At 35.9% G+C, this 13270-nt stretch overlaps 1 protein-coding gene and 1 long non-coding RNA gene across 2 annotated transcripts in view; both read left to right on the top strand.

Annotated features, from left to right (window-relative positions):
* LOC139980535 (signal peptide peptidase-like 3) overlaps nucleotides 1–13192 on the top strand; it is a 64286-nt gene extending 51094 nt beyond the window's left edge. The window contains exons 8-11 of the mRNA XM_071992246.1: nucleotides 863–951; nucleotides 3091–3293; nucleotides 6040–6149; nucleotides 7628–13192. Coding sequence (XP_071848347.1) covers nucleotides 863–951; nucleotides 3091–3293; nucleotides 6040–6149; nucleotides 7628–7696 — 471 coding nt within the window. The 3' untranslated portion in view covers nucleotides 7697–13192. The remainder of the gene's footprint in view (nucleotides 1–862; nucleotides 952–3090; nucleotides 3294–6039; nucleotides 6150–7627) is intronic.
* The window catches only part of LOC139980655 (uncharacterized), a 137270-nt gene that overhangs the window by 120373 nt on the left and 3627 nt on the right, over nucleotides 1–13270 (top strand). The window lies entirely within an intron of this gene.

Below are 13270 nucleotides of genomic sequence, written 5' to 3'. Positions count from 1 at the left end.
TTCCCTCGGTTCAGGTATTATTAGAATATTAATAACCCTCAGAAGACCTGCTCGAGGGGGGCTGTTGACTCCTTTTTTCTTTTTTTTTACGCCCAAAATTTTTGGTCATGGTTCTCTTTTCAGTGAATCAGATCAAATTTCTCCACCAAAACTCTAAAAAAAATTGAGCCGTTTGCAACTTGAACCAGACAGAATGATGTCCATATATATAGAGTCGAATTGAAACCGCAGGGAATGTGTGCATAAAGCGTCCTCCATAAGCATGGTTAAGTGGGAATACGAGAAGGCTTTTATGCATAGCATACGAAGCCGGTCGGATATTCATTTATATCTCCGAAGAGAGAAAGTAGAAGGACGGCTTGTTGTTATTCAACCAGCTCATCAGTGTGAGGGCCTGTCACTCACTGGGAAATTTGCTGTGCATTTTCATGATTCAAATTTTTTATGTAAAGATAGTTGTGAACCGTCGAATAAATCTAGCGTGGGATGTCGACGAAGCTTTCGAAAATTGAGTTTAATTATTAAATGTCAAGATGCTTTCAATCCCCGCTCGATGGCCCCTCAGAATTACAGGTTTATGTTATGATCAATTGCAGCTGACTACTTTATACTAATTTTTTTTATTATAAAGGACATTAATTCTATACAGTCAAGTTTGCTTGGTTGTGCGTGTGTTTCTGTATCAGGGTTGAATTTACGCTACTGCAACGACAGCCGTTTGCATTCGGTGCCCCTACCACCTTGCCAGAAGTTTAGCTACCTAAATGCTGGTGTTTACTCTTCCACATGTGACAAGCAATGATAGGGAGAGCCATCTATCATTCCGGTTTAAACTGTTTCATATATTTCATCTATTTTTCAGGTCGGAATGTTAGCCAAACGATTGGATCTACCAAATGTAGCCAAAGATGCACCAAAGCTCTCCCTACCCGGTAAACTCATATTTCCAAGGTACGTTCCTCCAGCCGTGAGTTTTAAATGATAGACTGCATAGCCGCCTTGTTTGAGCGATAGAGAGAGATGGGGGGGGGGGGAGAGAAAGGTTTAAAAGGTGGGAAGTTCCAGTCTTCAAAGATGCTCACTTTCTCCATTAATGCACTTCAATATTCAAGCCGTAAAAAAAAAAAAACAGTTTGAATTGATAACATATCTTCAAAGATTTCATGTGGTTTTTTGTTTATTTTTGTATTTTTTATTGCAGCAAATCTCATGAGATCAGTGCCCAAAATAAGTGGAGATGTTACAAAAGTTCCAAAGTCGAGTCAAATTCATTGTTTATTCGTTCTAACAAGTTATCTGAGTTTGCATTCCTTGGCACTAGGGTTGGGCGATATATCGAAAATTATTATTATCGCGATAATTTTTTTTCAAGACGATATTTTTTTGAGGATTGAACAAATGACGATAATTTCTTGTGAAAGAAATTTGAAATAAATTTGGGAAAAAAATGCGATTATCCTTTCTCCGTTTTATGTGTAAATGTTTTAGTCTAGTATTCCATAGTTAAGAAAGCTGAAAAGAAATAAAGTTTATCAACTTCATTTACTGCCTTTTGAACTTCGTAAAAAACCCGTCCTTTACAACATTGGCTGTATAGAGAAACAAACTCTAAAAATCAGTAGAGAAATTACCAATTGAGTACGAACAGTAAGTTGGACACCTTTCAAATTTTACGAAAGATCGAGCAAAATACTTTCGAAAAATTCACGCGAAACTGACATATCGTGCTAAATGCAACTAATGTCATGTAAACAAGGCTCTAGTACACCCATTTATGAATAAACCATAAGACCACATCTGGTGTTAAGCGGGAGGAAAAGAAAGTATTTTCTAGAATTTCCAAAAAAAAGGAAAAATTAATATCCTACCATAGTTAAGTGTACAGTAAATAGCCTAACCACTTCGTCAGTTACGGCCGTAACAATAAAAACACAACTAATTGTATTTTGCGAAGTCGACGTTTTCTACAAGGACATAGAAACAATATTTAGCATTTATTTAATCATGCCAAGTGGGCTAAAACATGGAATTACAAGGTTTACTTTCATAAAGATGGCCATACTGTAGCTATTGGTGCCTTGATATCGTGCTATGTCTGTATGGTATAGACTGTGCCTCGTGTATCATGGGGAAAAGATTGTTTTGTTCATGCGGAGGAGTCGGTTGGCTTGAGTTGTGTTTTACTTACCTTAATGTTACGGGGATATTTACCTACTTTTCTTGAAAGTCTAAGATATCATTTCGCATAACTTTACCGATCCTTTACTGACTGACCTAATTAATTCTAGAGTGGAGCCAAAATAGTTTACTCCATGAAAAGTTTTTTGGAAACGTGCCAAAAATGTTAACAAACAGGTGTTAGACAGGGAGTTGTTTGGCAAGGTACCTGGGAAAATTCGAAGCGCATGTAGCCTACCGTGATATTTAAGTATGGTTAAACACTGCAGTTGTAAACTGATGTACGTATAGTGCACGCTGTTCATTGTTAGGCAGTCTAGAAACGGGGCTTTGCCGAACGTAGTTTGTTTCATAATATCGACAGTTTTGTCACTTAAACTTTTTAAAGATTGTAAGACAGATTTAATCTCTTTTCATTTTATCACATAATATAGCTACTCTAACTTGTCATTTAAAAATTTTCATCAGCATCGTGACAATTTAAATTCAAAAAGTTGTCATTATTTTGAATCCTCAACTGCGAATTTTTTATTGCCAGACACGCAAAAATACTAAAATTTTCCGGGGGCCTTCGCCCCCTGAACCCCACACAAGGGGTTCCACCCCTTGACCCCACCGGGGTCCTATGGCGGGCCCCTGGACCCCACGCCATTATGCTAGCACGCAACGGGTTGGTGTGTTCGCTGCGCGAAAACACCGGTGGGAAATTGGCAGTTGTTTTTTGTGTGTTCGCGAACACACTAAAAACAACAAGGAAAAATTATCGAAATATCGCGATAATTTTTGAACTATTTATCGTGACGTTAAAAAGCAAATATCGCCCAACTCTACTTGGCACCAGAAAGAAAAATAAATAAAATATGTCACAACTCCATGTTAAAATGCTTTTGTTATTTCTTTTGTTTCATGTAGCATGCACAGTGCAGGTCACTTTTCCATGCTGGGCCTGGGAGATATCGTGATGCCGGGGCTTTTACTCTGCTTCGTGCTTCGCTATGATAACTGGAAGAGACAGTCGGTAGACCCAGCAGCCCCACAGCCAGCATTGATTACTCATGGAAGTCTGGCTCAGAAAGTCACTTACTTTCATTGTTCACTTATTGGTTATTTTGTAGGTAAGTGGTTCACACCTTTATTACCCACCTCCTCATCCCCTCTCCTATCGTGCCTACCCCTTCTTCTCCCCTCCCCTTCCACATTCATTGTCCTCTTTCCTTTCCCCTTCCCACTTTTGTTTCCCTCTTTCCACTCTCCCAATTTTTCGCTTCCATCTTCCTCCAAAAAGTGGTCTGCATGAAAAGAACTTGCCCTTTGTGTTAAAAAAATAATTAAAGAAAAGAGAGAACTAAAAAGACTGGCATTAAGTATCTCTTCTCCATGGCATTTGTGTCCTGGTGGGAGGACAGTGCAGGAAAAAAAGGAAAAACCTTAGGTCAAATGACATCTTTCAACAAATAATCATTCCCTGATAAATTTAGAATGATTCAAGTTTTAAAATGAGTCTTTTATTTTGGCATCAAATATGATCAAACCTACAATATTATCAAATCCAAAAACTTAAAACATGAATTTATTACCAATTTTGGTGTTTGGAGAATCTGAAAGGTAAATTTTACATTTGATCAATCGATCGTTTTAGTTGAAAATTTGCCACAGCCAAGATTAGGCCTTTCAACAAAAATCATGTCCAATTGTGCTTGTTGCAGAGTACAAGTTCCCTCACGGGAGGTTAAATAGAGTTGAATCATTAAAGCTCTGTATTAAAGAAGTCTGATTCCTTTGACTTTAAATCCAAAGTCCAACGTAGCTTGCATGTAATATACACACAGTCCATACTTTATTATGTAAACAGGGAAACAACATCCCTCTGGGGAGGCTAACTAGATTGAATAATTTAAGCTCTGCTATTAAAGAATGGCAGTATGATTCTGTTTACTAAATCAAAGTCCAATAACTCAAGCTTCAGTAGAACACCCACAGTCCAAATTTAGTGGTGTAAACCATGAAACAGTCCTCATTGAGGGGGGGGGGGGGGGGCTAAATAGACTTGAATCATTCAAGCTCTGCATTTAAGACATGCAACCCTTTCGATTTCCAATTATGCTTCAGTAGAATACAAACAGTCCAAACTTGATGTAAACAGTGAAACATCCTACATGGGAGACTAACTATATTGAATCATCAAAGCTCTGCTCTTAAAGAAAGCAGTAAGATTCTTTCTATCTACTAAATCAAGTCCAACCATGCTTCAATAATGTGTATTCAGTTCAGAAATAACCCCATAGAAATACCTCACATTAAAGGCTTAAAATAGACATTAAGCTCTCTTTTCATTCAGTTTACCCATCAGACAGTGCTTGTATTTATTATATTATTGTTTTATCTTTCTTTATTTTTCTGAAATATTTATAGAACAGACAAAAAAGTTATTCATCAAACAACCTTTCAAATTCAACATTCCATCACGCTGTATCTATTGTATAGGTTCATGGTGTGTTGCAGCCATCAGTGTCATGGAATATAGCCAGAAATGTTTCAGTTTAATTAACAGATATCTCGTTTACAACCAAGACTGTTATATTCGACACGATACTTAAAAAAATATCCACTGATTGTATATGAGGAGAGAAAACTTAAAACTGAGTGGATTGTTTTCTCCGACTTGGTAAGCTCCTTTAATATCGGTGTGCGACTTCCCACTAGACATGTCAATATAGTAACTCAAAACCAGGAGAAGCCGTATCCACGCCTGTCTGCACGAGTGGCAACGAATACAGCGATCGTTGCAAACCAAACAGAACTGCAGGAGAATTGGCTTTTATTCGTAAAGCAGTTTAGTGTTTCAGTTTCTTGCAGGATGTAGACTTTGATGCTCATGTTTTCTTGAGTCGGTTATTTAATAAGATGAAACTGTAGCGCCATGCTCCACTGATGCCATCCCAAATAATCTTTTAAACATCGGTAAACTCTTCACATATAAACGTTGTGTTTAAAAGTGGAGAAAATTACGTGTCTCATGGGAAGTTTAAGTCCATTGTTTGTATCACCTTGGCAGTTTTGTTGTGAGAAGTAGATTTTAAGTCAATTTATACTCATAGGTAGTAAGACACTACTTGAATGTCTGTTTCGCATTCCTCCTAACTTTGCAACATTTCTGCGTCGTACAGTAATGTAGTCTCATTTATTACACAGCCTGAAGCCAGTCTCTTTAGTGTGATCCAAGAATTGGAAGATAACCTGAGAATGACTTTCACATACTTTGGAACATTTTCTAATCATGACAAGAAAAGAATACTATATATAATACTTACATGGGTTGTGCCATCTGGGTCTCTCACTGGGATTCGCCAAGTGGAACAAAATCATAAAACATTGTGCGAATGTTGAAGGCTGTATTCATATCATAGGCATTAAAAGATACCTCTGTAAGAGCAGAATATTAATACAAATCTCTAAAAAAAATTAGCATTTTTTTTTTTTCTACTGAACATTGGAGATGAAGAAAATTAGAATCCTATAATTCCAGTTAGAGCTGTCAAGAGGCTCTTCATAGTAATTTCTCCCACTCAAGTAGCACTGTATGGGGAATGCACACCCACTTAGCATGTCAAGTAAAAGAAATCGGAAGAGGAAGGCTCCAGAATAATTAAGGAGCTTTGAGCATGTCATGCGTCACACTTGCATCGGAAGATGTAAATAATTAATCACGCTTTGATATTACTTTACCATAATTTTTTCAACCCTCCTTTCTCTCTCTCTCTCTCTCAATCTCTGTCTCTCTCTAACTCATAACTTGACAATCATCTTTATACATGTTTTTTTTTGAAATTCGATTTTTTTTTTTGTGTGATTTCTTTACAGGGCTCTTGACAGCTACCGTTTCGTCTGAAATTTACAAGAATGCTCAGCCAGCTTTACTGTATTTGGTTCCGTTTACGCTTCTTCCCCTTGTCATCATGGCCTACCTTAAGGTCAGAAATGCTCTTTAAATATTGCGGAAATATGACAGATTTCATTAGATTTAAAGTATCAATTTGGGCGAGGTATTGTAAGGTTCAATAACACATGATAATACAGCAGTATACATGTATATTAGTGATTTTACAGTGTACAGAGTATACTGAACGGTAAGTCATTTGTATGTATAGTGCACAATATACAGGATGGTCTTTTAGTACAAAGCATTATATAACATATGAATATTATTTTACATTTATGAGTATTATTTTATACTTTGAGTATTATTTATCCTTATGAGTATTATTCATACTTATGAGTATTATTTTATACTGATGAGTATTATTTTATCATGATGAGTATTATTTATCATTATGATATTATATTATACTTATGAGTATTATATTATACTTATGAGTATTATTTATCATTAAGAGTATTACTTATAATTATGAGTATTATTTATACTTGTGAGTATTATATATACTTATGAGTATTATATTATACTTATGAGTATTATATTATACTTTTGAGTATAATTTATCATTATGAGTATTATATATCATTATGAGTATTACGTATACTTATGAGTACTATTTATACTTATGAGTATTATATACTTATTAGTATTATTTTTATCATTATGAGTATTATTTATACTTATGAGTATAATTTATCATTATGAGTATTATTTATCATTATGAGTATTACGTATACTTATGAGTAGTATTTATCATGATGAGTATTACTTATAATTATAAGTATTATTTATACTTATGAGTATTATATTATACTTATGAGTATTATATATAATTATGAGTATTATTTATACTTATGAGTATTATTTATCGTTATGAGTATAATTTTTCATTATGAGTATTATTTATCATTATGAGTATGTTGTATACGTATGAGTATTATTGATACTTACGAGTATTACTTATATCAGTAGATCGTTTACCACATATGTAGCACATTGTTAAGTCGTTTGTAAACAGAACAGTCAATTTATTATCTAGGTTAATTGCATAATAGAATATTGTGCACAGGAGTTGAAGGGAGTATTTCTGATGGACACTTGGAAAAGACAGTACAACTGGGTGGCATTGGTGAAAGGGAAAAATGAATACATAAAAATGGATGAAAATATTAAAAAAATGCAACTGTTTGCTTCTAAGGACAATGTTCAACGGCCCCATCTATCTATCTATTTTAAATGTGTCCTTAAATCTGTTTTCGATTGGGTTCGCCTCTGAAGAAGATATCGTTATGATCATCCAAATGTCATGATTTCTCACTTTTTTATGTATTTCCTAGAACAGGCCTTTTTGCGGCAGATGAAGCAGTTTATTTAACACTTTAATTTTCCTCAAAGGATTAATATTAAACGAAAAAAATATAAACAAGAACATTTTTATGTTGGCATAGACTTTAATGAATATGGAGTATTAAACAAGCATTCTCTTTCCATTTTTCCCTCCCATATCTCCAGGGTGACCTGAAGCGCATGTGGCACGAGCCTTTCATCAAGGTACAACAACCTAATTACATGGAAGTATGACCCCGGCCCACCCTCTCATGGACTCTGTCGGAGGGTCTTATCTAGAAATCATGCGAACAATTTTGAGAACTGCTCTGTCCGTACGGGCAAATCGTAGAAGAAACCAAAGTGTTAAAAGACGTTTGTGAAGGTCATGCAAGACAGTGTAAGAAGGCACCGGAACGGCAAAAAAACAGGATTATATTACGATAATTTTAATAATCATGAGTGTAAAAAAAAGACTAAATCAGTGTGCAAAATGCATTTACGGCCGCTGATTGCTATTCGGAGACATGGAATTTCCTTCTTCTTTCCTTTTTGTTTTTTATGTTGATAAGGCTTTACATCTCAGAAGTGTTTTAATGATTTTGCCAGGTGTTATGTATTCTCATGATGTTCACTGGACCAAGTGCAGGCAAGGAGACGAGCGTTAAGAGTGCCGACGTCTTTTTTTTGCCGGTCGAGCCTTCCAACCCGTTAGTAGCGAGGTTAGCAAAAGAGTATCGTGGGTGCGACTGTCTGGTGATTGGTGGTGCTGTGAATTCTCTGAGGTGATGAATGATTGAATGACCATAGCTCAATCTGATGTTTCTGCCAGTATTGGCAGTGTTCTTCACACTACAAGCTGGCCATAAAAAAGGAAGTGGGGTGGGGAAAGGAGGACCAGACAAGAAGGTGCGGTGTAGGTGTCCAGCATGTGGAACACTAACAATGTAGCTGTCACAATGTGTCACTAACAATGTGTCACAATGAGTACATAGAGAAAATCCACTCTGTATCGAAGGTGTCTGTAGATGATAGGAAGGTGTGGATGACAGGCGTTATGAACACTAAAACACAGAGACATAACAGTTGTACAATTAACACTGTAAGCTCTCTGAACGTGCGTGACATTTTCGTCGTTAGTGCTGGCCTATCTCTTATGTTAGGTCGGTCTTATCAGATACAGGTACAACGTAGATCCATTTGGCGCAACTACCATATATATCTTTGCTGAATCTGCTTTTAGTGATAAGTATTTTCCTTTTTTCCAAGTTTGGCCAAAAAATATAATGCAGTTCATACCACCTCAAAACAGAGAAATCAAACTTGGAAAAGATTTTTTTTTTGGCTGCTAAAGGTTGTTTCTAGTTTTATGACTTAATGATTCCCAGTGTTTTCTCCTGTAAAGGTTGAAAGCACAGCTCAGATACTTTGGCCGACTTTCTTGTTCTCGTCTCTGATATCTGCTCTATCTGAAGACATTTTTTCAAGCCAACTCATGAAAAGGGCTATCCCTTTAACATACTCCCTGAAGAAAAGGCTGCAGAGGCTGTGCAAAATCTCCTGCAGCAAGGCTAAATTAATTACCTAAGCAGACCAGTAGAGAATATTGTGTGAAACTGTTGGGCCTATTGTGTGTAAAACTGCACAACACAAATAGATTTCATCGTATGCAGCCTGGCTGCGGGATGCTGCAGCCCCCTCTCAGCATCCTACCTCTGACGCAGTCCCTTACTTCTCAGTGGTGTCTGTGTGAACACCATCCCAACTTGAACCAAAGGAAGAAAGTACAAATATACCTCAAATTGCAAGCATTTCTCAAAAAACAAAACAAAATTCCAAATCCAAATGGGTAAATGGTTCCTATGCTTGCATATCTTAACATACTGTTTAATGTGCCTGTGTGTACTTGGATAAAGGATCATAAAATTGTCACAGACCATATGTCTATATCAGATGCTTTCAATAATATTCTAACAAGCGCCAGAAACCAAACACATTGGGTCTTAGCAAAGGGCCAGACAATATAAAAACTCTCACTGTACCCTGAAGTGAGTGATGTGGTAGACATAACCAATAGATTCACAAGCTATAGTCCTCCAGGGTCTGCGTACATGACCGATGCATGGATTGTGGGCCGAAGATATTTATGGCCAGTTTGAAATCATTTGAGCGACGGATCCCACCTGTGGGGCATCTTTTTGAGAATCCCTGCCCTTTATCATGGAAACAAAAAGAGGTCTGATCATCCAGCCATCAACATAGCAGCTATTAATAACCTGTTTAGAATAGTGTGGAAAAATGTTGTCCTTAGCAGATGTAGTAAAGTTTTTGGCATGATCATTTTCAAGTTTGACTATAAAAAATAAAAAAACCTCTGTCTAAAAGAGCAAATGACAAATGTGGAACGTTCATTGTTTATAAATATCTTTTGGATTGGCATCCATTATCATCATATACCAGTCAAGAATATGTTGTAAAGCAAACCCTGTGCTATCGTCATGTTTTTTCCTCTTTTTTTTGCGTCTTGTAAATAGATACGTACGGCAATGTGTAAATGTGTAGGCTTTCAGGATATCTGTCAGGGGAGAAAGAGAGAATTGTGTCAGTTTAAGTCATTTTAGCCTCATCTTTTTAATATTTTATTTCAAAAACCTATCTTTTTTTTTTCTCTTCTTCATTCATTTCCAGGCGAGTAGATATGACAATAATGTAGAAATCATGCAACCAAGAATAAAATTTATATAACAAAGAAGTTGATTTTTCAGTGTACGAAATTTTACGAAATCGTTATCTTCTTCCTCACCACTGTGGAGATGCGGGTCACTGAGTTTCAGCTTATACAAACACATGAATTGAATACCAGTTGGTGGTTACTAAGCTGTATCTGTTTAGAAATACTGACGTTATCATAGGTCAGCCTCTTTGAATCTGGTTTTTGAGGTAATTTCTTGATTGTGGACATATTTTCAAATCGGGGATTAAAACATGTCAAACTATAAGGGAGTGATTGTCAGCACAAGTATTCACTTGTGTTGTTTTTATACTCCCAACTGTGCATATTATGTAGCATGAAAATGTAGACTACACTTCATTCTGAAAGCTTACAAAATTCAGTTATTACTTTAAATTTTAAAAAGAAACAAGATTTTAACTTCCTGCAAACAATATGGACATCAGGCATTGGTCAACAATGGCAGTCTGTTGAAATTCCATTTTTTTTTCTTTCTTTTTTCTTCAGCTTTGAGATCTCATAAACAGAAGTTAATTCTTCCAAACTGTTTTGGTTTAACTTTCCATCTGAGATCACAAGCACCTCTATCATATTCCAAGTTAAACAATAGGGTAGTTTTGATGGTCAGTTGTGGCTCGCTACAACTTTTAATGGCTATTACAGTCATCGTCCAGTATGAATATATGTGCGGTTTCTATATCCTGTGTAATTTATGCACTATGATGAATATAATATTTCCCCTTTAAAGCATAACCTATAATCCATCTAGCACAACGTATATAGGCAACAATTTCAGTTTCATTTTGGCTCAACAAAAACAGTTGGATAGGTAATTGCACCACTTGTAATAACAGCTGTGAGAAAACGGGCAATAAACGACGTATTTGAATAGTTTTTTTTTTTTTTTTTTTTTTTTTTTTTTTCTTTTCTCCTTTCTGTTTGTACCACTCGATGAAACAGGTTTTGAAAACCTTTTCCAAGAAAGATGGAATGAAACTAACTGTCCTATGGATAATTAATAAGGGATTATTACTTTTAGGTGCAAAAATTCATTTTGATATGTTGCAGATTTTTATTTAGAAGAAAAGTTCTATCAGTCCAAGTTTTTGTATCGATACCTTTTATATCTGATAGTATTTGAGAGACGACCCGTAAGATGTTGGAGTATCATCAATTTAAGTGGCTGGACAGGAGTCTAACGCACACACTGACCAATTGGTCAGTTTCCCCAGAACTCAATAGGCAAAACATAAGGCTCTAAAGGCACGGTCACACTACAGCGATATTTTATCGGAATACGGTCCGATTTTTCCGATTTTAGGCCGAAGAGTGAGGTTTGTGGTAGTGAATGTAATGAATGCAGTGGAATATTCGAATACCTACTTCAAATATGAGGGATTCTAGAACTGACTTCATTCTGAAGTGACGTCACATCGAAAAACGATAAAAATCGGAAGAGAAATCGGATAGCTATCCGATAAAAGGAAACGGAGTCAATAGCAAAAGTTAGGAGAGGGCTATTCCACATCGGAATGGCTCAAGAGATAGCAAATCAGGTCCTTTATCACTGTGGCTAGAAGACCCGAACGAAAAACAGGCTGTTTCGATTCCTCCGGAAAAATCGGATAGTATTCCGATAAAAAATCGGTATAGTGTGACCGGGCCTTAATTGCCGCCAAATAACATTACAAATTTGTCAAGGACGAATGGTGCGGAATGCGTTTATCCAAGTGTGCTCCTTTCTTCATAGAAAGTTAGAAAAACATGTTTTGGTTGAGTTCACAGAATTTATTTTAAAAAAAATTAAAAAATTGATCAACATTTAGGCCCTCACTGAGGAACTGACATCATAGTCAATACAGCCTTAAAGGAGCATTGCCAGAGATTAAAACATTTTGAAAGCTGAATATGTTAAACACAGGCATAGATATAGAAATATTACCAGCATTCAATATGGTTTCTATTTGCATTTAAAAGTAGATGGCAAAATATATTTGGAGAGGGTTGTGCCAAATAAACCTCACACTATGCTATCCAAATATGCTAACAATGCAGTAATGGTGATACATGCAACTCAGTTAAAAGAGGAAAGTTAAAGTCGACTGAAATTGTAGTTACTTTTTATCCTAAATGTTTAGAAATGGTAAATTCAACTGCAGTAAGTGTTAATATGGAAAGTTTCAGGTACTGAGAACTTAACCCTTTTCCCACCCGTACCTCTGTGATTGTATTTCTACATGATCATTTAGCAACGACACTATATATAAACACTTTGCGTGACCCCATGAGGTAACCAAATAAAATATGGAAATTATTTGGTTATTCTGAATATATGTGATATAAAGAGAACAAGAACATTAACAGTCTAAATGTTTCCTTCAATGATATGTAAACAAATTGAAACCAGATTTTTCACTTTTTCTTTTTGCTTTCATTTTATTTTCTGCAGTTAAAAAAACAATGATCATTGTGAATCCATACTGTACTGCCAATTTGCATAATATTTAATAAATGGAGGTCTTTAATGAAACTTTAAGTTTAAATGTAACTTTAAGTTTTGTATTGGCCCCTGGTTCTGCAGTGTGGAATAGCCTGTTTGTTTGTATTGTGTGTTTGTGTATATGTTGCTGCATATGAATAAGATGTCTATTTATATAAAAGACTCCAGCCAAATCAAAGGAAGTGAAATTTTTGTCAAGTCTGTATTGCTTTACATATTCTATTCCTCCCAACAGCAGATTCGCATATATTACCTATTCGTATATTTTGCACCATCTTCTCCAAAGTAGTCTTCTGCCGATCTCTCGTACGTTAAACAACGATACCCGAGAAACAATCCTTGATGTGTTTTAACCCTGAATTCTCTGACTGAATCTTTTATCATTTTTCTTCTCCAATTCTCTCCTTCTCTGGTCACAAGGCTGCATTAAGTGTTAACTGCTCAATGTCTTTGTACTGGCAATCCAAGGGATCATGATCATGTGACTCATATGTTAAATATACTTGCCATAGTGAATTTCTTTGTATTGTCCTCGTCTTATTTTGCTGCTTTGTTTGTTCTTGCCATAATTATATCTTAGTGTACAGCCCAACACTCA

Source organism: Apostichopus japonicus, chromosome 15, assembly GCF_037975245.1.
Source record: "Apostichopus japonicus isolate 1M-3 chromosome 15, ASM3797524v1, whole genome shotgun sequence".
NCBI lineage: Eukaryota > Metazoa > Echinodermata > Holothuroidea > Aspidochirotida > Stichopodidae > Apostichopus > Apostichopus japonicus.
This window is presented reverse-complemented; position numbering and strand designations above follow the sequence as displayed.